Here is a 23,455-nt window from a genome sequence, read left to right as displayed (position 1 = left end):
AACAATCCCTACCTTCCAGGAATTTTTATAAAAGAATTACTAGGATTTCTCGATTGGCCTAATTAAAACTTAAAACTCAAAGAATAAAAAACTACCATTTCATGAAATTTTTTTTATTTATTGCATATAATTTATAATATGCAAAATTTACAGAGCAGGATCAGCTGCAGGTGCCGAGGTTGTGGCATGTGCTTGTTCTCCACGAATGCGATCCTTCTTAAGCTGACCCATAAATGATACTTTATCAGCTGCTGTCTGGAAGCGACCATGTCCAAATTTGGAGCTGGTATCGATGAATTTGAGATTGATCTTCTCCAGTGCAGCTCGTTTAGTATGTACCAACAAGGACTGAAAAAAATATCGAATTATTATTATAATCATATTCACTGGCAACTATTTTCTCAATTGCTTTTTAATCATCAGTCCTATCATTTAAATATCACTTCAATTTCATAAAATATGTGTTGGCTCTTTATTAATTCATCATAAAAAATTAACAATGCAACTGTAAAAAAAGAGAAGTTGTTAATAGTTACCTTGCGTAACGTGATCACACGTTTCTTTGGTCCCATACAACATCCTTTAATCATAACGAAATCGTTATTTACTTCACCATAATGAGGAAAACCACCCATGGGAGTTATCGTTTTTTCTGTAAGATCGTACTCCGTCGATGCGTTGTTCTTTACAATCTAGAATTAAATTAGCAATTTAAGTAGATATGCATTTTATGATTTTCTTTTTGAATTAATATATTATATGTTTGTAGCTTGCTTGGGAGATCCAAAGTACGATAAGCGTAACATTAGGTACTATGAACCAAGCTATTTATCTTTGCCTCCAATGATATTATTACCTTCATTAATTAAGAAGACAAACATAGGGGAGGAGGCAATCACTTTTGTTAAAAAATGAAAATAGTACGTACCTTGCCATCCTTCGTGTGAATTCCTTGTCCAATTCTATAAATCTTCTTGTTCATTTCTGTACGATGATGGTAACCTTTTTGACCTGCACGTGCTACCGTGAAGGACACACGACTTGGATGCCAAGCTCCGATACAGGCAACTTTCCTCAAACCCTTGTGCGTTTTACGTGGCAACTTCTTTGTATGCCAACGTGATGTAACACCTGTAATAAATTATACGTTCTTTAGTCATTTTTATACTTATATATTAGTTGTGAAAACGAATCATATATAATTTTTTTAGTTAAGGACCTCAGTAGGAAGGCAGCATGATGTTATCCTCAAAATAATCAGATACACACATCATGTTTTATCATCATTTAGTCCAGTTTTTAAATGAAAATTTTATCATACAAAAAAAAACGCACCTTTGTATCCTTTTCCTTTTGTCACACCTATTACATCTATCATTTCATCAGGAGCAAAGACGTTACTAATAGGTACTGGTTTCTCAAGATGTTCACGTGCCCACTGTACCTTCTGTTCAATGGTTCCACCATTTAATTGGATTTCCATGATGTGAGCTTTCTTTTGTCGTTGTCTCAAGAGTTTCATCTATTTTAAGATATAATTAATTAGAAATAGATATTGATATGTATGTACATAGTAAATAATTTGATAAATTACCTGGGTATGAGCAATAATTCGGACGACCTTGCAATACTTAATGATCTTTTTAAAATCACTTTCAATGGATTTACGACCAAGATCATCTTGCCATTTTTTGGAAGCCTTTGTAAATGCCTTCTTCTTGCTCTTGTACCTGTAGAAAAGTAACCGTAATGGCTGTTTTCCTGTTTACATTTATACTCTAGTATCCATCTGTAACGTGCCAGCCTCTTCATAATGAGCGGAGACTGTACACACTTTTTGGGTTAGCCTTTCACGGAACATTTTATTTTCTGGCTATATCCAAATTTGTGCTCTCATCAAAATGAGCGGAGAGCTAATTCAGAACTGATTTTAATATGTGTTGCATAATAATTTTATGTACTAAATATCTAAAGTCTTTTCAAGTAGAGTTCTCAAACTTACCAGTTCTTATAGAATCTCCTACGGCAGTCCTCTGAAAGATGTTCAGCCCAAACTGTTGTAAGAGCACGCAGACCATGTGGAGTTTCAATGTATCCAACTACACCAACCACAATCATAGGTGGTGTTTCAAGAATAGTCACTGCTTCCACAATTTCTTTCTTGTTTACCTCTATAAACACATGACATGCACAATTATAATTACAGCAATTATAGATTACATTAAAAAAGACTATTTATTTAATAGTATAGAACTGTGCTAGACATGGTTTAGCTCGATGCTCATCACCCAATGGGTTCCAACGAGAATATGGAATATGCCTTGCCTCCTTGCTACCTGCATAAGCAGTGCATAGAGTTATTTTTCGACACTGCGGTTTAGACCATACTGCACAATATCAAGCAGCTCCTATACCGCAACCAAAGTTGACCAACACATTGCTGTGTTTATCAGACTAAGGTCATCGTGTCGATTAATATAAAATATGCAACAGTGTTAATAAGTAATAAAACTGTATGCAATTCTGATTATTGACTATTATTTAATTAGAAATTAGAAGTTCTGCGTTTACTCACTTGAGCCAGGACGATCGGCTTCTCTCACCACGTGAGTCATACCCGCCTTATAACCAACAAAAGCCGTTAGATGAACTGGTTTGCTCGGGTCATCTTTAGGAAAGGCCTTAACTTTACCACGATGTCTTTGAGACCTTTTCTTGGGATAGAATCCCATAGACCCATGGCGGGGTGCACTGAATTTTCTATGTGACTGTACAATAAGTTTTATGATAAGTATAGAATATATAATAAATATTAAAAAATATTAATAATTATTTTATGAGTCAGACCGCCCTAGAGCATTTCTTCAAAGTTATTCAGTTAATAACCATAAACTTTTTAATCTAAATCATCATTTAATAAAGTGGATATTAATCAAGCACATGTTCGTCATGCAGTGCACAAAGTTTTTACGATATTCCAATATATTTTAATTCTTTTACTAAATAAAGATGAATTCATGATCATTCTGATATTAACTAAGATGACTACAACAACTAAATTGTTTTTATGTTGAAAATGGAACACGATTATAAACTAATTTGTTGAATTATTTTAAAGCCACGCAACACTCGTACTTACCATCTTGCCAACGACGATGAAAATGGAGGAAGCACTTCCTGTAACTTCCTTTTATACTGTGACGACGAACCAGGCTTACCACTATGCATACAAAAATTACTAGAAATAGAAAATATTTTATTTATTTATTTGTTTATGTAAATCTAATAATATATATATAAATATTTAAATACAAAATGTTATTATCCAGTTGATAACAAATTATATGCAGTTTACACATTTCGTACAACTTTGCCGTAATTTATATCACCGTATTGCTTCCTGTTTTATCGATCATATATACAGTAGACAAATTATAAGAACGGAAGAAAGAAAATTAGGCATTTCAAATTTGGAAATATAAAGTCTTAGAAACATAAAAATTAAGAAATTTATATACTGAGGAATTTAAAGGTTTGGAATGTTAAATCTTGGGAAATTTGGATTACTGAGTATGTGTACTGAGGGCCACAAATGCGTAAATTCAAAAAAGCTACATAAATTTGTTAAATAAATTCATTAAATTTTAAAGAAGGTGATAGCAGAAGAAAGGAATGGGAATATTAAAAAAAAGAAATAAATACTACACTTATAATGACCGAAAATTATTATTCATGTGTTAGACAGTAGATAGTAACTAGTTAGATGGTGGAGTTTTTTAAAAGTACTTATTCCATGGTCCTTGGACCACGGGAAGAAACCTGTAATTTCAAATAATCTATTAATGTATTAAATAACTTGTTTTTTCGATTGTGTTCAGTGAATTAACTTCGCAACGACATGGATCCGGAACCAAATCCAGTCGGTCGGTTTTTAAAAAGAGTAATTTACATTCTGGATGCACCAGTCGAATATTTCCGAGGTATTATCTAATCAACCATTTGGTTATGTTATTATTGTATTAAATATAAAAAGAAATAATCAATGACACCTTACATTTCTTATTGTTGACAGAAAATATTGTTCTACCGAATCAAAAGAAGTATCCCTGGTATCATCAAAAATTTCGTCGAGTTCCAACAATTGATGAATGTCATGAACTCGACGTAGTTTGTATCCAGGAAGCTAATTCACAATTTTTACGTGATAAGTAAGTTTATTATTTTATAATAAATTCCTATATGAAGTCTCTTACTAATCACATGTGATTATCTGGCTGTTACCATCTTTTTTCCTATACTATCATATTTCTTTTGTTACATCTTTTGTCAGAATGGTGGAGGATGAAATACTTAGTATATTAAGAAATCGTTATGAACATTGTTGTTGGGTACATGGTGATGATAGAGAAACCATGTGTAAAGATTTATATAAAACTTATGAAGATACTGCCAATGCCTGGTTCATAAAATGTAAGTTTATTAAATTCAGTAAACTACTGTCTAATATATTAAATGTTATATAATTTATTTACTGGTAAATAAGAATATGATCATAGCAAGAACTGTACAAATTGTTTAACTGTGATATTTTATTGAAACATAGATGGTGATCTGGGTATAAAACTTGATGCACGCAGTGCATTTATGAAACAAAAGCACCGTATGATTTGGGAACGAAGACATGGTCCTGTTGGTAGCGGTATGAATAATAAATATGCATAGATTGTTAACTGATGTAACATATATATCTCAGTTTCTGATAAAACTGTGTTTGCATCATTGTATAGACTCTGTAATACATAAAATAAATTAATTTATAAAATTTGACACTGTGTTCAGTTTCTTTTTGTGTGATAATTATATGATTAATGTTAAAATATTTATGACAAAAGGTTTCCATGTTTCTTAACTAATTTGTTTTTATTAATTTCTTATTTTAACAATATATCAAAACAATCTATTGTACATGTGTAACAAATTATTTTATTAAATACTCATTTAGAATATTCCAATTATTATTTATACTTTACAATTTTGTTTATATTTGTTATTACAATAAAATCTTTTTATAAAATTATTACATCTTATTTTGATATTTCTTGCATAAGGACCAATTTAATTTTCTATTAGTCAGAATGATATTACACGCTGTACATGTATAGATAAAAAATGTGCCATAAATTATAAGTATCCATAGAATTGATTTTGTATAATAAATGTTTCGAAATATAACAAAAATACTGTGACTAATAGAAAATATAAACTGGAATATTTATGGAAGTTAAAAAGCAAAGGTAAAAATTATCATTCTTTTCATATAAATATAAAATACAATAGAATTCATTCCTACGTAATAAATATAGTAATACATAACAAAATTACTTCATTCGATTTAAATAAATAGAAACTGAATTTAGGAAGCCTAAAATACTAAAATACTAATATATGATTGTCGTTTAATGAATTATGTAAATTTAATACCAATGAATCGATTTATCGTTATACTTTGAAATTTTTGGCAATGTACCGAATTTAGAATATAATTTGACGTGGCGACTGTTGTGCATAAATCTAGCAATGCATAACTAATATTTCTGATTCAGGCTCCCTCGCGCTTTCGAAATTGTACACATAATAATATTCCCGATAAAACGCATTTTAAAAATAAAGTAAAATATGAGATCATTTACATACAATTCAAAAAGATTCACTTGCATCATGCATTAGATCTACTAATCACGTACTTTTCTAAATAATGAACATCATTATATCTCTTTTTTTTTTCTAATCTTTCTCACTTGATACTGAAAATAGAAAACATTTTCACAAAATAGTATCATTACTAAAAGTAACATTGGATGCTACAACATCTGATCGATGCAATTGTTGCATTCTTTCGGTTGTCTGATATTTGATAAAACATTTATTACTTGTCATGTTTTTAGCAGATTAGTTTCAATAAAAATTTCACTTTATAAACAATATACGGTTGTTCCATTTTTATGATTTTCAGTTAATAGTGACTATTATATTAAGTTCAATAAATATTTTCTTAAAAATATTTCCATGTATACAACAAAATAGCATAACATTTCAAAATATCATACACAATCATTCATGATATAATTAAATCATGTATGCTATAAAAATGAACAGATAATAGTGAAAGAAAATTTCTGACACGAATGAGAAAAATAATTGTACAATTAAAAATACAAAGTAGAATGTATACACGATACAAAATGAATTGCATTCAATGTTGTAATTGTTAATAACATTATCATGTAGATAATTTTAACGATCTTCAATATTTGAATACAATTCGCTTTTCCCAATAATTTACGGATAGGGTTGAGCCAATAAAGTTTGAATTGATACGTATTTTGTTATATAATATTATAAAATATAAATGAGTATCTAATATTCGTGTATATGATAAACGAAATTTTATTTTCAAAATATCATCCGGTTTACGTTCAAATGATGTATTTAGCATAACGAAATAAGTAAAATTTACTATAGAATTTTGACCCAATCCTACGAAAGGTGTACAATTATTACCCATTTATAAATTTTTGTTCTTGTGTATCATTACATATCATTTGCACTTTCTATTCTATATCACAGTATGAAAAATGCTACATGAATTTGATACATAATACAATCAGTGTATATCACTCGGTATAAACGCCGCACACTTATATTTTCATAATCAGAAATTATAATCACTTAGTATATAGATATTTATATATATATATATGTATATTTTCATACTTCTTGAAAATAAATTCTGTTCTTTTATTCTGTATGTATCAAATCGATATATTACTACCGTATATTTTTAAATATAAATGAGGGGTACCTACCATCATTCGGAGGAATGGTGTGTAGGTATTGACCCGCTGTGTGACAGCCTACCGAGATGCTATAAATTCCTCCTTTATTAATTATATCAACACACTACATGATGTTTTCGATGCTGGTAATCTTCACTTCTTTAGCGTACTTGATGCGTTTGTACACTTTTCCTACTTCACTTTATTCTTCACGACTCAATAGGTCGATTAAACTGAGCAGCTAAACGACGTTTACTCGTAAACGCTGTAAAAATCATGTTGTATGCTATACAAATGTAAATGACAATTATTGAAAATCACGCACTACTTACACTGCTTTACAGGAGTATTATATTTTTCCTTATCGTTATCATCTTCCACGCTATTGCTATCATTTCCATTGTTTTTAAGAGTCATTTCTTCTGCTGAATTATTAATATTTTCTGATTTTTTTAGGGGAGTTTCATTGGACATAACATTTTTCTTAGGAGTTAAGGATAACGAAGGTAGTGGCAACTCAGAAGGATGAGGAGCGACAACTAAATTAAGTTTAGAGGAATAGTAGGGTGAAGTACGTGGGTTTAAAGGATTTGCTGCAGCTGGTAACAAATTTTTTGTTGGCGATAGTAAACTGGATGCACTATCACTGGACACAAGTTGGTTCCAAGAAGGAGGTAATGTGATAGGGGGAACCTGTTAATAAAGAAGGTAATAAAATTATAAATTGTTACTCTGAACAAGGAATTGTTAAACGATGAAGTTAGTAATATTTACCTGCACATTAGTAGGATGTTCCTCCTGTGGATACATAAACTTTGTTGGAGTCACCCAAACTGATGAATCCCATTGGTTTTTGTTCAAATTTTCCTGCAATTTATGCATTATATTTAAATAAAAAGTACATAGAGACAACATATTTTATTAAAGCTTAAAAATACCTCAGGTGGAGAATCTGGTTTAGGAGGTGGAGGTGGAAAACCACGCGATATAATTGAAGTATGCATTAAATTTTTAATAAAACTTTCGCTTCCATTTTCTTGTAACGACCAACTAGCTAACTGATTTTCTGAAGCTGATGATTTCCATGATTTTTCAGATTCTTTCGACCATAAATTATTCTCATCAGTCTGCTTCCAAGAACTTTGATTCTCAACAGTTTGTCCTGCCCATTTTGCACGCTCCTCTGATGTAATTGAATTACTAGAAACGTTAATACGAAAAGACGAATCGCTTTCAAACGATTCGTTACTAGAATCCGTATCACGATACGACGATGCTGATGTGTAAGTTGGTGGTAATGGCATACCAGCAACTGTTCATGAAATAAATTTAAATTTCTGTAAGTAAATGAATTTGTAATATAATTATATATGTATCGTTTACTTACCAGCTATGTTCCTGTTCAGATATATAATATACTTTTTTCGCCGTGATAATTTTATCGTTACTGTACAAGGTAAAGCCTGCAGGAGTGAAAAAATTGTTGGATAACCGTACTCTGCAGGTTTGCAGACAGATCCTATAGTAGATAAATATGCAGTCTCAAACTGTGAGAATTTCAATGTTCCACCATGATTCATCATGACTCGATATAAATTACAAGCGAAAGAATGTAACGAAGTAAGTTGTATAAATTCTTCATCGTTCACCATTGAAAACTGAAATCATATTCATGTAACTTTGTAAATTCTTTACAGAAATAGTTATCTGATCAAGTAAAATTGTAACTTACTTGAACAACATTGGACAAGTTTTGCTTGAGTTCATCTATATTACACGATTTTAAGTAATACTGAACATATAATTGTTGAAACTCCTTAAGTGGCATCTTATTTTGTGCTCTATCCATTAACAACCGACGACATTGCAAAGTCAGTTGTTGCAAGTGAGACTTGTTAATCATTACAATTGTAGGTCCAGTTGTCAGATGCATGATCTACATAATTTACAGATTATAAATACATTATTTCAATGTAGGAATAAACTTATAATTTGTTTCACCTTTATACCTTTACAGTGTTTCCAAGTTTTTGCATAAGTTGCAATATGGACGTGCATCCAAATAATTCTGGTTTCAATGCATAACCAAATTGTCTTAAGAAATGTTGAGCGATGCTTGTAATGCTAAGACAACCTTTCGATCGCGTGACTAACTTCGATATTTGTTCAGAAAGTACGCGGAGGCCTTCTTTTTCAGTTAAAGAAATTTGTCTTTCGCCAGAATTGTCATCTTCTATTTTAACTACTTCTGGTATAGCTTCAAACAATTCGATTAATTTAGTGAAACCATAATCTGATACGCGACACTGATGGCCGAAATGGTGATGATACGATGGTACAAATTTATTGAATTGCATTCTACATTGAGGAGCGTGCCGCAGTAGTTCTATTACCTGAGCGAAAGCGAATGCATTGCTATAGTTATCAAATTGATTTTCTTACAATATTTTTAATGTATATATATTTTACCTCGACTGCGAATTGCTTTGTTCGTTCCATTTCTTCCGCTGTTTGTTCCCGTTTAGGAATCGCTATCATTTTATCTCCACCACTAATCGTAGTAACCACGACAGTATTTTCTGATACCTCGCTAAGAATATCCTCAATTTCGCATACACCATAATCCACAATATCCCACGGTTTAGCTGTATAAAATATTTTTATGTTTTACCTTCACAACATTTGAGAAAGTCTAAAAAAGAAATCTTTACCTATTACTCTGGAATAAACACTTGGAAATTCTGAGAGTGCTACTTGTTTACTAGCTTTGGACTTTAAAACTCTTAATAGATCTGACGTAAAACGACGTACTTGTGCACGATGCGATAATGTTACTACACGATTATTTCCTTCGCCCATTACCTAAAATAAACAGTTCAGATGTAAATGGTTCTCAACAAACTTTGAACTTTTTTAATTTACCTGCACAGTATGAGTAAGAGCTTCTAGTAAGTCGATAAGTTTAGTGAACCCATAATCTGCAACCCTGCATTGCCTTCCAAAATGATGATGGTATGCAGGTATAAATCTATTAAATGGCAATTGGCAATGTGGAGCAGTTTTTAATAGATCAACTAATTCACGACTAAAAAGTGCTAACTGATTTGCAAGGGGAGGACTCACACACTTGTTTTCTGAAAGGATCAATAATTTAAATTTTATCATCAATGTATTATTAACTAATTACTTACCTTCGTGATTACTATCGTGAGTTTTATTCCCGGACCAAATAAGGTATTTCACACTACCAATACCCTGTTTTAATTCAACACATGATAAGCAGGATACTAAGTGTTCTAAAGGTACTCCATTTTCACAGACTTGTAATTTTTCTTTAAATTCAGCTTCATAACAATTTGGCAAACTGAAAAAATTTACCATAAATATATAATTCATCGATAAAGATAGGGAAATTTAATATGACTTGTAACAGATACCTAGGCAATGGTAAGCTTCCATTATGCATCGTCAGCAATTGATGTATACGTGGATCAAGAACTTTCAGCGAAATTCTCACGTTTGGAAGCGACGCTACTTTCTGTTCAGCCCATCCTTTATCCGACCACGGTTTTAACGTATGAATAGTACAATAGGGTAACTCTACTTGTTCCTCCTGATAATTAAATATGTATTTTATAGTTTGTACAAATATACTTATGAATTAGTGAAGTATATATTTTCATTTCAGAAGATTTTAAACGCTTCGGGTTATCGTCACTGATTCTCAACAGTAAAAGGAGTAATGACTCTACTTTTACTGGAAAAACTCGAACTCGGCTTGATATACATCATTGTAAATTTAAAATTTGTATATTATTTAGATAGTAAAATATCAAATTTAAAATACCTGAGTTGTAGTATTGAAACATGGCGATGGAGTGTTCCTGTGATCTGGATTGAGGGATACCATTCTACCGCCAGGATCTTCCGTCACAATACAAACATCTTTCATTTTATATAGTTCGGATACGCTGATGGAAATCATAAAACGACACTCGTACATTTCTCGAAATTTAAAAAGTGGAAGTTTATGGCCTGGTACTTCTTGCAACAACATTACGATTTGAGCTCGCACAACTTGAGGGCTTGCTCTACCGCTGTGAGCATACGCTATTAAAATACGTTTATATCCTACTTTACGACGATGTAATTGAGAAATTGCGTACTGCGCATCTGATAAAGAAGGTACTTTAACGCTTGCTGCAAAGTTACCATCAGATTGCGTAAACATAGAAACATTTAACACCTAAAAATATCCAGAATAAAATTATTATTGAGTTGAAAATTATTAACATTAACGATGTGACTGAATAATTATTTACCATCACATGTTCTAAGAAAATAGAGGCAAGCATGTGTCGCATTTTTTTTGGGTTAATACTTTGGTCTAAATTAGTTACTTGCAATTCGATAGGTGTACATGTTTCGTTGCTCACCGAACTTCCATTATGATTATTTATTGGATTGAAAAATTTCTAAAACATAAAAAAAGATAGGTAATTATAGGTTTTTTGATAGTAATGAAAAATTAAGGAAGCATAAGTTATACCTCAACTTCTTCGCTTTCTACATCACCTAAATGATAAGGTGAAGTGTGACTGTTTTGTTGGTTTGCTGTTTGTACTGTATTCTCATAAGGTGAAGGCGTTCTAGAACTTCGTGAAGGTACAGAGTGTTGATTCTTAAACAAAAATTATATTATGCAATACATATGTATTAACATTGAAACAGATTTGAATAACTATACCTGTCCATTCCACTGTTGTCGTTCTCTTGGTTGCAGGTCACACAATGGAGATGGACTACGACGATTAAAATTTGGCTGAGCATGACCTATAAAATAGCAAAAATAGATGGTTATTGCGGTCTTGAATTAAAAAAAGCTGCAATAGGAAAATAAGATATTTACCAGTTCCATTGAAACTTGATGAAGTATTTAATGAAGGATGTTGTTGTCTTGATCCAGTCCATTCAGCAGACTGAACAAAAGACGTGTGCGTTCCTCTAATACGTCTTAAATTTTCAGGAGTACGAGAAGATGTATTACTCGCTACTCCATTATCCCGAGCCTGCGGGATATGAATCCTTCTACTAAGTACTTTTGTCTTTTCCACCTTAAAATTATTCATTCATGCAAAAATAATAATAATAATCATATACTTTACTCTATAAAATCGATTTTCATAAAATTACATACTTTATACTGTTCTTCCCACATATGACTAAATTGTTGAGAACCAGAAATTTGCCAAAGCAGTGGAGATTGGACCCTTGATAATTCATTGTAATTTCTATTAAAACTTACATTATTATTATTTGAATATGGTCTCCCAACAAAAATAGATGGCGGTTGTATTATTCTGCAAAAAAAGAATATGGAAAAATATTTAATTATCAAACATTAATAACAAATATTACTATTTTTTTTTAAATATTAAATCAGATAAGATCAAAGCTTCTTTAACGTCATTGTCCGAATCAAGCAAGGACAGTGTCTACTTGCGACTCCAAGACTCTCTCTCGGATTTTCATCATAATTTTTCATAAAAATTTTCCAATTTATTTTTATCTAAAAAGAATCTACCGTTACACCCAAGTGTATCTCGAAAATTTGAAATTACCCTGGTGGCGCTGGAACAGGAGCACAGTGAGCACTCCATCCGGAATATGCTCCAATAACAGGTGACGAAGATTGATAATGTGGAACATGAAGGGCTCTCCCAGCCGCTAACGAAGCGCTCGCACTATACATTTGTTTAGGAGAACTAGTAACAATTTCTGATTCACTTATAGAAGTATTCTTTCCTGTAGAATTTCCTAGAATTATAAAGATACATTATTAAATCTTTTTCAATAACATAATAGAACTTCCAAAGAAAAAAGAAAACAACAAACAAAGCATGTAACAGAAATACCTTGAATTTTATGGAAATTATTCCTTTTCTCTTTTTGAAATTTTACACAAATTTTCGAACCAAGGACAATCTCGCCATCCATACGTTTCTGAGCCCTACAAAAAAAGTCACATTGTTATTAAGCATAGTTGATTACAATAGCCCAATCATTTGGTCTATAAATGACCTTGAAGATTTCACTTAATATATTTATGATACAAATTGAAATCGGTTAATTTTTCAAAGAAACTTTATATATTTTTATTTAATAATTTGTTAAATACTTCATTTCACAGACTGGATTAACTGTTGTTAAATATATCTTTGTATTTTCAACTTACCTTACAAGTAAATAAAATCATTACATTATGTCAACATTATAATATAATATAAATAAATAAAACGATAAATAATAATAATATACCAGAGAATATTAATATTTTAACACTAAACTCAATTGCACACATATATGAAATACGTTATACGAATCAAAATTATAAGTTTCCTACAGTGCCACTATGTTCGTTACATTGCTGTTCTTTGTTTGAATTCTACCTTATTTATGTACTTATCCCTACTACTGTAAGGACCTTTTTTTTCATTAATGCTAAACAGACCAATAGAATATCTGTAACTAGAAGTGTCTCATTGGTCACAAAAGGCGGTTTATTCAAATAATGGATTTATGGTTATCACTTATTTGGATGCCATGATCGTATTTAATATAACACTATTGTAATCAAATACTTCTCTTTAAGCATAAGCATACTTTTAAATATTATTAATTGGCACATTGCAGAGATATGATTGATAAAAAATCAAACATTAAGGTAAGCATATACCTGATAGCAAAGATTTTTGAAGTAAAGCGGACAATTGCAGTACTTGATTGAATTTCTACTACTCGGCCACCACAATTTTCAGATAATTGCTTTAGACGACGTTTAATGGATACAACATTTTGATCTTCAGGAAGGTTGCTAACTAGAAGGTCATAATGTACAGCAACCTGAAAGCCATTTTTCATACAATTAAAGGTAAGTTTTATAGTGAGATATTTAATAGTCCATAGCATGCTATTGCAAACACAAGTATTTAAGACACACTACATAAAAATAAAGTTATAGCTTCCCCAGTTTCCTTTTAAATAAAAATATAGAAGGAACATAGAAGAAGAAGAGAATGAATTTTTAATTAATTTACCTTTACAGTCCTGGACGGCAGTGATTCCATAAGTTCTAAAAAATCATAATGCTCATTAGCACATACTATTAATGCTTCAGATGTATTCTTCATATGTAAAAGTATCACATGAATTTTCTTTCTGTAACGTAAATCACTAAGATCCGCAGCAAAATTAATATCACAAGATATTAAAATTACAGCTGCTGGACTTCCATGAATATCAGCAAATCTCCTAATAGATTGCTTAAGCTTCTCATCAGCAGCATTTTTACATCTTTTCGCTACATGTATTAGATTGACCTAAAATAATAAAATATAACATATATATATAATACATAGTAGAAGAATCTAAAATATATTCTGAATATATTCTTAATAAATTTACCTGAGCATCATTCAATTCTTTTACAACTTGACTATTCTCTTTACAAACATCACATACCACAATAAATTCTGCTTCCCTATAACCACTAAAAAATTTTTCCCTAATTACTTGTGTTGCAGCTATGGCAGACCTTCCTTTCGGAACCTGCAATGATCATATATTTAATATAATTCCTAGAATAATTATTTTTTTAATATAAAATATTATGAATTTTAAAGTTTAATTTGAATACTAACATGACAATTTTCTATGTCCCAAAATACACCAATGGGTGGTAGATAATTTGGTACAGTAGACAAATTAACTGGCGCATCATGATGTAAAAAGGAACAATCATATTTATAATGACTAAACATCTGTGAATTAGATGCTTTAGTTTCATCTCTAAGGCTGTCACTACTATCATTATTAATATTACACAATGGCTGAGATGTGCTACTTTTAACATCAGCTTTTGATGGAGTTTTCGTCACAGACAATAACTGTAACAACCTCTTGTTTAGACTTTCAATTTCAACTTCATCATTTGCACAAAGTGCATCACAATTTGTACTGTTCTGGTCTGCCATGTGTTTTATAAGCTGTCATATAACATTCCAATATAAAAGCTACAAACAGAATAATATATACACAACTAACAATAATGACACATAAGTAGAACATTTATTGTAAAATTCATGAAGTTAATATTACATTTTTTATAAGATGCAACATTTATGCTGAATTCATAATATGCAATGAAATACACAAAGAGTTGTACATTACCTAAAATATTAACCCATTATATAGTCTAAAAAATGTTTGTCGGGTGCACAAGCACGTAAGACCTCGTCAAACGTAAGATAAACGCAGTTTTTTACGAAATTCTGGAAAATATAAAAAACAGTAAAGAAATTAAACGTAAACTCAAAGGAAAAGTAAATTATATCACATCGTAACTAAAATTCATACCACAAACAGGAAGCAAACACCGAATAAAACAGCACGCAACTCTCCGATTTGCTACCTCTCCCGCTTCTTGCGCAGTACGAAACGTATAAACGTGTTATGCACTATTCTCAAATAGTGACTTCTCTTTTTAAGTCACTAGTTTGGGTATTTCGAACATGTATCTTATATCCTAAAATTCAGAAACATTGCCAAACAATAACATAACCGATTGCAAAACTTTTATATATTATACTCGCAACGTAAAATATAGGATATAATAATGCAACAAATATAATACATTATAAACATTTATTAATGCGATTATAACATATATTTATAATTATATTATATATTTTTATACACGTTATTCAGCGAGAGCAATTTAGTACCGAACGACAAATTTTCGTTCATGCTGTGTAGACCTGCTTTAATTGGTTCTGCACGTTCGTAATCAAAAGCAACACGCAGGCGTCAAAGTAACTCAAAGTACATATACCTAGTCGGCAGATAGTTTCGAGAATTATTATTTTTTGATAAACATTTTAAAAACATGTTTTTCTCTTCTGAACTTAAAAAATTTCACAAACTATTGATTTTTAGAAAAGATTAAATTTGAATATTTGTTTCCAAACAATTTTTTAGGAGACTGAACAAGTTTACACGATTTTTTAAAATCTACTACGAATTACTACTGCAATTTTATATTCAGAAGAATACAGCTTGGAGAATAGATTTCCTTTTACTTTGTATACTTACTTATAGTTTTTTCGTTACATATAGTTATGTTTTATACATTTTATTCTATTCATTTTCAAAATGATCGTTTTTACCATTCATACATGTATTATTATTCGCCATGTATATGACCACGAAGCAAAAAGCAACTAGAAAGGCACTAGATAGATGCATCCAACTACGTAAAGTATGCATCATATGCAACGTGAAGAAAAGCACGCGTAATAAAATATCAATATATGAATTTATCTTATCTGTACAAATAAAGATTTTTTATTATAATACACTTCGTTTTACAAGAGATTACACTCTCTAAAAAATGATTTGAGCATTTCTTCACATCAGGGAAATCCTCGGTTTCCATTACAGCAGAAGATGTACCAGATGTAACCGTAGTTTCCATGATTGTTGCTGCGCGGTGAGTTGTCCGAGTTATGGTCACTTCAAAAATTTCGATAACATGGCATCGTTTGACGACAAATTGTTTCATGAAGTTAAATCACGACTCATAGATACTGTCGAAAATCCAGAATGGATTCCTTTATCTCTTACTTTAGTCGAATACCCCCAAGGCAAGTATTTTGTACAATTCCAGCATAATTTCTACTAGGTTTACTGTTTTTATTTTTGCTCTTTATTTTCTAATAAAATTATACATATACCATATACAACAACTTTGTCTCATGTTATCATATATATTTCAATAGTTTTCATCTATTTGACATTTGTGCATGTGTTTTAAAAGTTGAAAATAAAATACACTATAACATTCATATTATAATACATATGTAATTTAATAAATAATATGAGAAACTAAAAATTTTTTTATCCTTAGATGTTCATATATATTTTAAAAGAATATTTGCATGGTGTTTCTGTTTGAATTTTTAAAAAAATATTCTTTTATTTTCAGGTGATGTATTTGGAAAACTATTAGCTCTAATAAGTTTGATACCATTTGCTATTATAACTGGTTTCATAACTTTGATTCTCTTTAGAAGAGACTTGCACACAGTGAGTAAACATTTTGAAAACATTACAAATATGCACATAAAACTGATCTTTTATTTCTGACACATGATTTCAATTTTTTTAGATTGCATTTTTTAGTGGAGTTATAATTAATGAATTTATAAATTTTATATTGAAACATACAATATGCGAAGCAAGACCAATGAGACGAGATAGTGTTTCTGTTGAATATGGTATGCCTTCAATGCATGCACAATTTATGTGGTTTTTTGCTGCATATATCACACTTTTTATATGCATCAGGTAATGTACTTCTGTTTTCTTAATATATATGAGAATTACACCTATTACAATTATTATATTTCTTAAATTTTTATTTTAGGTTACACTATAACAATAATAGCAGTATTTTAGAAAGATTTTGGAGAATTACCATTATAGCTGCTTCTATAATTACTGCTATTTTAGTGACTTACAGTAGGGTTTACTTATTGTATCATTCTATTTCTCAAGTCCTGTGTGGTGCATTTGTAGGAATTATATTGGGAATAGTATGGTTCATAGTTACGCATGTAGTCCTTACACCGATGTTTCCTATGATTGTTTCATGGTACATTGTTTATTTTATATTATCTTTATTACAAAATGAAAATATCATATTTACTGTATATAATTTTGTATTTTCAGGCGGATATCGGAGTATTTACTATTACGTGACACAACGTTAATTCCTAATATTCTTTGGTTCGAATATACGAATATTCGTACAGAAGCACGAGCGCGCTCCCGGAAACTCGTGTCAATGAAATCGCAATGACGGTTAATGTCTGGCCAATGGGCTGATAGTAAATAGAATACAAACATTAAGAAAAAACTGATACCATTCCTTCAGCTAAATGAAACTTAAAAATTCAACCTTCGTTTGGCTCAAAGAAATGACTATAAATAGTCAGCGACGAAAAATAATGTCACTGATAATACTTACATGCATAAGATATTAGTACAAATTTTGCATACGAATTTTCGCATTATTAAAACTAACTTTTATAACTTTACATAAACTATTTATAGTCCATATTTAATGAATCACTTCGCTATCTCGTTGATTTCATGATATTGTTATCTTATAGATATTATCTATAAAAGACCAGTCAATGAGCTATGGTTAATTTAAAAAAATCAAACCTAGTGCAATAACATAATGAAATATGATATTGACTACTGTTAATAGACATTAATAATTTATACATTTAATTTTAATGTTGGAAATTTTAGTAAAACAAAATTAATTACTGTGGACTTAAAATTATTGTATTTTATTTATATTCAAGGTTGTTGAATTTTTAATATATTTTTCTTATCCTTTTTATACATAATATGTACCATATTTGTAAACATATTTATCAAATATTTCGTTATATGCGTAAGTGCTGTACAATTTTTGCTTCATTTTCTTAAATTTTAATTTTTGTATATAATTCTCTTCTTATTACATTAGAACTTACGAATTTATCCTTATATTTAAAAGTTAGAAATTAAATAACGTAAATAATGACAAGCAAACAGCTTAATTAAATTTACCAATGTTGTTATTTAAGTTACATAGAAGAAATTCAATTAAAAATATATATTGTGAATATTTCAACATTTTCCAAATTTTTTGGTGATACTGAAATATTGACAATATATAATAATCTTTTGATTTCACAGTTGAAAATAATTTTGATTTAATTATTAATTTTTTAATAAAGAAGAATGTAGTTGCTATGTTAATATTTTTTAACAAATATTCTAAAGACACATATAAATGTACGATTATTATTTTGCTCAATTGGATTTTATTGTTCAAGTATACAAAATTCACCGTGCAAAATAAGTAAAAAATGAACCCCAAATTAATGTGAAATTATTACAATGTAAATATGCAATAACGTTTTATAAATGATATTGAAATAAAGTTAATGCACAATAAAATAGACATTTGTTATTTATTCAGGTCTGAATTCTTCGTAAGTTAAGATGGAAAAAACTGATTTACAAGTGTTAATAGTTTATCGTTGCAGATTATTTGAACACCCGTGTTATATTTCATTCAAACCGGATGCGTAGTATTTCAACGATACGAGAGATCGAGATTCAAGTTTGACAAGATGTCTGAACTTGAAGAGCACTGATAAAAATTTTAAAATCGATCAGGCGTTAAACATTGTTTATTCATTTGTTATTGTTATTCTTTGTGCCGTAATTTAACACTAATTTAAACCTTAGATCGGTGAGTTTAATGAAGGAGTTTGGAGTAATCATGATATAGAAGTCAAATTATATATTTGAATCTATGATATACGAAGTTAAAATGTAATTCGAGTATCTTTAATTTTCTTTTACAGCTTCAAATGATTAAATTCTATTTCTGTCATGTATGAAATTCAAATTTCTATAGACAATGCAGAATCAATTGTCGAGGTTACCTTTTTCAGTTACATTTTTATCAACGTATCTCACGAACATACGTAAATTTAACAAATTGAAACAAATTAACATGATTAACTTATAATCATGTTAAATAACATTTATAATAGTTTATTGAACATATCTTTATATCAGTTGTTAGGTACAATTAACGCATTAATAGCAAATGTAATACTTTATTATTTATAAGTTGAAAGTAGAAAATCAATATATTTCATTCTTACAGGATTTAGTAGGTTTTCTAAATCAAAGTTGAACAAGTTTTTTTCCTCAATGAACCCCGTTCTGACATGTCTTACACTGAATTGGAACATGGTTATCAGGTAAATAGAAATGATTGCTTAGTTTTAAGGAATAAGTTAAAAATATATTTATTATATAAAACCATTAATTAATATTCTAAAATCTATTTTATAATGGTATATTTTATGATAATCTTATAATAATAGCTTTTATTTTTTTCTAAAATTAAATATTCAATAAAAATGTTAGTATTAAAGAGAGAGACAGTAATTAACGTTCAATAACTTGTGATTTAGTTTAGATAATATTACAATAATTGTAACAAAAGCATGGTCAGTAATCTTTGTGATCAATCTTCAATGATAAATGTTATATCAGTCATTATATGATCTTGTTTAATTAGAAATAAATCATACTTGGCAGGGTCTACGGAGTGCCAGTCGCCCAATTTTCTATGTAGGGGATATAAATACTGTACAACCAACCCTTGTGGGTCCTGTTGCTTCTTCTATATATCGTTCATCAAAAAGAGTAAGTTTAATTTATTGCATGTGAAAAAAATTTTTGTTTATTTTCCAAAATTAATTCAACCTTTTACAATAAGAAAAATTACAATTGTATGTTCTATATTTCATCAATATTCATGATTGTGCAGAAATTGTTGTCCATGTTGCAACAAAGGTTAGAAAATTAGTTTATTTACAATATGCAGCTTCTTGTAATTTGTATGTCATCTATAATACTGTAAAATTAAAATTATTAGCTATAAAATATTTTTAATCCATATAAATTTTTGTATAACTAATTACCTATAAACTTAAAACAGGCATTAATTACACGTATTTAACTTGCATTATATATATATAATTACATTTATATGTTTACATTTATGCTATTTGAAGTGCAAGCTTTGGATGAAATTATATCTGATAATCATCTTGTAAAAAGATGTATTTTTCATTATTAATACGCATAATAATATTTTTAGTAATCTTTAATTTATAAGATCTAATTAACTATCTTAAAATGATCTGATGACTCATGAAAAAATACTGCCTTGATATTTAGTGGTCTAAAAATAAATTGGTATAAAGCTTTTATTAGATGCATTTATATGTTCCTGTATATGTGCACAAATTTTATATAAATTTCAAAGTGTGATAAAATTTATTAACAATAAATGTTAAATGTAAATTTATAATGGAAATTACGGATCCTTCATCATCTACAACTATTCCAGATGTTTATATCTGTGATTGTGATAATGAAGCAGAACCATACTGGCAAATTATGGTAGTTTTATCCAAGTAATTTTTAATTATTTTATATTAATTGTTTAAAATCTAGTATTAAATACTGCAATTTATATTAGGAATATGTTTTGCTGCATTATCTTCTTTCAGTATAATTATGTAATCAATAATATTTAAATATTTTAAATCATATTAACAATTCATTTTTAATTATCTTCATTTAGTTCTATTACATACTTTTAAATGATTGTTTATATAATTATATATGGGTGTAGAATTAATAACATTTTACTAATTGTCCTTTTCATTTAGGCCGAACTGTCGGACGGGTGCAGCAATGATGATGGATGCATGGTTGGGAGTGATTTGGAGGGGGAAGGGAAGCAAGTTCTGGTTGGAGTCTGTGCGATGGCAAAAAAGTCTCAAAGTAAACCCATGAAGGAAATTTTAACAAGATTAGAAGAATTCGAGTACATTAAAATAATAGTATTTCCTGAAGAAGTCATTTTAAAGGTAAAATAATAAAAGCCAGGTGGACCATTGATTTATTATTTAATGATAATTTATTTATAGGAATCAGTAGAAGATTGGCCAATTGTTGATTGTTTAATAAGCTTCCATAGTAAAGGTTTTCCTCTTGATAAAGCTATAAGTTATGCTAATCTTAGAAATCCTTTCATTATCAATAATTTACCAATGCAGTATGATATTCAGGTAAGCCATATAAGGTAAATATTATGAAACATTATGTATACTAGAGGATATTATATAGATTATATATTTTATAGGACCGTAGAAGAGTCTATGCTATCTTAGAGAGTGAAGGCATTGAAATTCCAAGATATGCTGTCTTAGATAGAGATTCATCTGATCCTAAACGTATGTCATTAAATAAATCAGTTTTCTCCTATTTTTTTACCATTATTTTATAAAAATTACACAAAAAATTGTTTTTAGATCATGAATTGGTGGAATCAGAAGATCATGTTGAAGTTAATGGTGTTACATTTAACAAACCATTTGTGGAAAAGCCAGTATCTGCTGAAGATCACAACATTTACATTTATTATCCTACATCTGCTGGAGGAGGTAGCCAGAGATTATTTAGAAAGGTCAGCAATCAAATGAGGATGAATTATTTTGGTTATGATAACAGATTACGTATAAATGATTATTTTCGACCGTAGATTGGAAGTCGTAGCAGTGTATATTCACCCGAATCTCGAGTCCGTAAAACAGGTTCTTATATTTATGAGGATTTTATGCCAACCGATGGCACAGATGTCAAGGTATATACCGTTGGTCCAGATTATGCTCATGCTGAAGCTCGAAAAAGCCCAGCATTGGATGGGAAAGTGGAAAGAGATTCAGAGGGGAAAGAAATTCGTTATCCGGTTATATTAAGTAACGCCGAAAAACTGATCAGTAGGAAAGTGTGTTTGGCTTTTAAACAAACAGTTTGCGGTTTCGATTTACTCAGGTATATAGAGTTATATTACTATTGGTAAAGTAGATAAATAATATTATTGATGCGTATATTTTTTTAGGGCAAATGGTCAGTCATTTGTATGTGATGTTAATGGATTTAGTTTTGTAAAGAATTCAAATAAATATTATGACGATTGTGCAAAAATTTTGGGCAATATGATTTTGAGAGAATTGGCACCTACTTTACACATACCATGGAGCGTTCCATTTCAATTAGATGACCCACCTATCGTGCCTACCACGTTTGGAAAAATGTAGGCTATTATGATTCTATTGTACTTTTTATTTATAATTAAATACTATAGTTTTTATCTTATTTTTTGAACGCATTATAGGATGGAACTACGTTGTGTTGTTGCTGTTATAAGGCACGGTGATAGAACACCAAAACAAAAAATGAAAGTAGAAGTTCGTCATCCCAAGTAAGTATATTTTTTAAGTTTAAATGGAAATTGTTAACAGCCGTTAGTTATTACTTTTCATTTTAAATAGGTTTTTCGAAATATTTGCAAAGTATGATGGCTATAAACATGGTCATATTAAATTGAAGCGTCCTAAACAATTACAAGAAATATTGGACACTGCACGCAGTCTGTTAGCAGAAATACAACATCGAGCTGCAGGACCTGAATTAGAAGAAAAGCAAGGGAAATTGGAACAATTAAAAAGTGTGTTAGAAATGTAAGCATTGTGTTTTCAGCATGTAATTTTCTTCGCAGAATTAGGTTTAGATACATTTTTTAATAGGTATGGCCACTTTTCGGGAATAAATCGTAAAGTACAAATGAAATATCAACCAAGAGGACGGCCGAGAGGGAGTTCATCGGACGATGGTATGAAAAACATTTAAGTACTGTTAACAGTATTAAAATAATATTTAATTTTTGTTATTTTGATAGATCGACTTGGAGAACCATCGCTTGTTTTAATTTTGAAATGGGGTGGAGAATTAACACCAGCTGGTCGTATTCAAGCTGAAGAATTAGGAAGAATATTTCGCTGCATGTATCCTGGAGGTCAAGGTAGACACCTTAGTGGTTCGTATCTTACATTCATACGCTTCTC

At 29.9% G+C, this 23,455-nt stretch overlaps 5 protein-coding genes, 1 long non-coding RNA gene and 1 other non-coding gene across 10 annotated transcripts in view; 3 read left to right on the top strand and 4 right to left on the bottom strand.

The window, feature by feature from the left end:
• Positions 1–97: 97 nt before the first annotated feature.
• On the bottom strand, positions 98–3,269 carry RpL3 (ribosomal protein L3). Its single transcript, XM_012289964.2, has 8 exons — positions 3,140–3,269; positions 2,576–2,768; positions 2,003–2,171; positions 1,595–1,730; positions 1,336–1,522; positions 929–1,131; positions 537–692; positions 98–348 (listed from the first exon to the last, which is right to left on the bottom strand). The coding sequence occupies exons 1-8, from the start codon at positions 3,140–3,142 to the stop codon at positions 148–150; spliced, it is 1,248 nt and encodes a 415-aa protein (XP_012145354.1). The 5' UTR covers positions 3,143–3,269; the 3' UTR covers positions 98–147.
• LOC143265108 (small nucleolar RNA U43) lies at positions 2,838–2,913 on the bottom strand. The gene has a single exon (XR_013039275.1). It is a non-coding gene; the product is annotated as a small nucleolar RNA U43 (small nucleolar RNA).
• Positions 3,270–3,385: 116 nt separating the features above from the next.
• ND-PDSW (NADH dehydrogenase (ubiquinone) PDSW subunit) lies at positions 3,386–4,827 on the top strand. 2 transcript variants are annotated; one of them, XM_076535037.1, is made up of 5 exons: positions 3,386–3,532; positions 3,879–3,980; positions 4,073–4,208; positions 4,331–4,470; positions 4,604–4,827. In XM_076535037.1, exons 2-5 carry the CDS (start codon positions 3,899–3,901, stop codon positions 4,720–4,722), a joined length of 477 nt encoding a protein of 158 aa, XP_076391152.1. In that variant the 5' UTR covers positions 3,386–3,532; positions 3,879–3,898; the 3' UTR covers positions 4,723–4,827. The 2 variants fall into 2 exon arrangements, with proteins under 2 accessions (XP_076391152.1, XP_076391153.1); XM_076535038.1 differs by lacking the exon at positions 3,386–3,532 and adding an exon at positions 3,764–3,782.
• Positions 4,828–4,960: 133 nt separating this feature from the next.
• Positions 4,961–15,409, bottom strand: Marf1 (meiosis regulator and mRNA stability factor 1-like protein). The gene is made up of 26 exons (XM_012289979.2): positions 15,252–15,409; positions 15,066–15,166; positions 14,537–14,908; positions 14,301–14,444; positions 13,934–14,215; positions 13,573–13,739; positions 12,752–12,846; positions 12,458–12,653; positions 12,034–12,196; positions 11,746–11,950; positions 11,584–11,669; positions 11,386–11,517; positions 11,159–11,311; positions 10,684–11,082; positions 10,274–10,449; positions 10,028–10,200; positions 9,759–9,970; positions 9,548–9,698; positions 9,306–9,481; positions 8,846–9,229; positions 8,569–8,772; positions 8,224–8,494; positions 7,775–8,148; positions 7,611–7,703; positions 7,169–7,529; positions 4,961–7,101 (listed from the first exon to the last, which is right to left on the bottom strand). Exons 3-26 carry the CDS (start codon positions 14,867–14,869, stop codon positions 7,046–7,048), a joined length of 4,986 nt encoding a protein of 1,661 aa, XP_012145369.2. The 5' UTR covers positions 14,870–14,908; positions 15,066–15,166; positions 15,252–15,409; the 3' UTR covers positions 4,961–7,045.
• A 735-nt stretch (positions 15,410–16,144) lies between these two features.
• LOC100881188 (dolichyldiphosphatase 1) lies at positions 16,145–18,243 on the top strand. The gene is made up of 5 exons (XM_003699766.3): positions 16,145–16,537; positions 16,879–16,979; positions 17,062–17,240; positions 17,320–17,547; positions 17,625–18,243. Exons 1-5 carry the CDS (start codon positions 16,426–16,428, stop codon positions 17,752–17,754), a joined length of 750 nt encoding a protein of 249 aa, XP_003699814.1. The 5' UTR covers positions 16,145–16,425; the 3' UTR covers positions 17,755–18,243.
• An 808-nt stretch (positions 18,244–19,051) lies between these two features.
• Positions 19,052–23,455, top strand: part of l(1)G0196 (inositol hexakisphosphate and diphosphoinositol-pentakisphosphate kinase) — a 14,706-nt gene continuing 10,302 nt past the window's right edge. For all 3 annotated transcript variants that reach the window (XM_076534992.1, XM_076534991.1, XM_076534990.1), the window contains exons 1-13: positions 19,052–19,209; positions 19,633–19,729; positions 20,073–20,180; positions 21,215–21,415; positions 21,476–21,616; positions 21,691–21,781; positions 21,860–22,014; positions 22,090–22,382; positions 22,450–22,644; positions 22,726–22,812; positions 22,883–23,071; positions 23,138–23,223; positions 23,290–23,427. In XM_076534992.1, coding sequence (XP_076391107.1) covers positions 19,697–19,729; positions 20,073–20,180; positions 21,215–21,415; positions 21,476–21,616; positions 21,691–21,781; positions 21,860–22,014; positions 22,090–22,382; positions 22,450–22,644; positions 22,726–22,812; positions 22,883–23,071; positions 23,138–23,223; positions 23,290–23,427 — 1,717 coding nt within the window. In that variant the 5' untranslated portion in view covers positions 19,052–19,209; positions 19,633–19,696. The remainder of the gene's footprint in view (positions 19,210–19,632; positions 19,730–20,072; positions 20,181–21,214; positions 21,416–21,475; positions 21,617–21,690; positions 21,782–21,859; positions 22,015–22,089; positions 22,383–22,449; positions 22,645–22,725; positions 22,813–22,882; positions 23,072–23,137; positions 23,224–23,289; positions 23,428–23,455) is intronic.
• LOC143265072 (uncharacterized) lies at positions 20,175–21,262 on the bottom strand. The gene is made up of 3 exons (XR_013039205.1): positions 21,140–21,262; positions 20,459–20,721; positions 20,175–20,391 (listed from the first exon to the last, which is right to left on the bottom strand). It is a non-coding gene; the product is annotated as an uncharacterized LOC143265072 (long non-coding RNA).

This window comes from Megachile rotundata, chromosome 8, assembly GCF_050947335.1.
Source record: "Megachile rotundata isolate GNS110a chromosome 8, iyMegRotu1, whole genome shotgun sequence".
Lineage (NCBI taxonomy): Eukaryota > Metazoa > Arthropoda > Insecta > Hymenoptera > Megachilidae > Megachile > Megachile rotundata.
Note: the sequence above shows the minus strand (reverse complement) of the source record. Positions and strands in the feature narration are given on the sequence as shown.

Coding starts and splice junctions, on each gene's coding strand:
- LOC100881188 (XM_003699766.3), top strand. CDS start 16,426: ATGGCATCGTTTGACGACAAATTGTTTCATGAAGTTAAATCACGACTC. Junction 16,538..16,878: donor TTTAGTCGAATACCCCCAAG/GCAAGTATTTTG, acceptor TTTTATTTTCAG/GTGATGTATTTGGAAAACTA. Junction 16,980..17,061: donor TTAGAAGAGACTTGCACACA/GTGAGTAAACAT, acceptor CAATTTTTTTAG/ATTGCATTTTTTAGTGGAGT.
- ND-PDSW (XM_076535037.1), top strand. CDS start 3,899: ATGGATCCGGAACCAAATCCAGTCGGTCGGTTTTTAAAAAGAGTAATT. Junction 3,981..4,072: donor ACCAGTCGAATATTTCCGAG/GTATTATCTAAT, acceptor TATTGTTGACAG/AAAATATTGTTCTACCGAAT. Junction 4,209..4,330: donor TCACAATTTTTACGTGATAA/GTAAGTTTATTA, acceptor ATCTTTTGTCAG/AATGGTGGAGGATGAAATAC.
- Marf1 (XM_012289979.2), bottom strand. CDS start 14,869: ATGGCAGACCAGAACAGTACAAATTGTGATGCACTTTGTGCAAATGAT. Junction 11,518..11,583: donor GACAACAGTGGAATGGACAG/GTATAGTTATTC, acceptor TTTTTGTTTAAG/AATCAACACTCTGTACCTTC. Junction 11,312..11,385: donor TAGAAAGCGAAGAAGTTGAG/GTATAACTTATG, acceptor TTTATGTTTTAG/AAATTTTTCAATCCAATAAA.
- RpL3 (XM_012289964.2), bottom strand. Junction 1,132..1,335: donor AAAAGGAAAAGGATACAAAG/GTGCGTTTTTTT, acceptor AATTTATTACAG/GTGTTACATCACGTTGGCAT. Junction 693..928: donor TTCACACGAAGGATGGCAAG/GTACGTACTATT, acceptor ATTTAATTCTAG/ATTGTAAAGAACAACGCATC.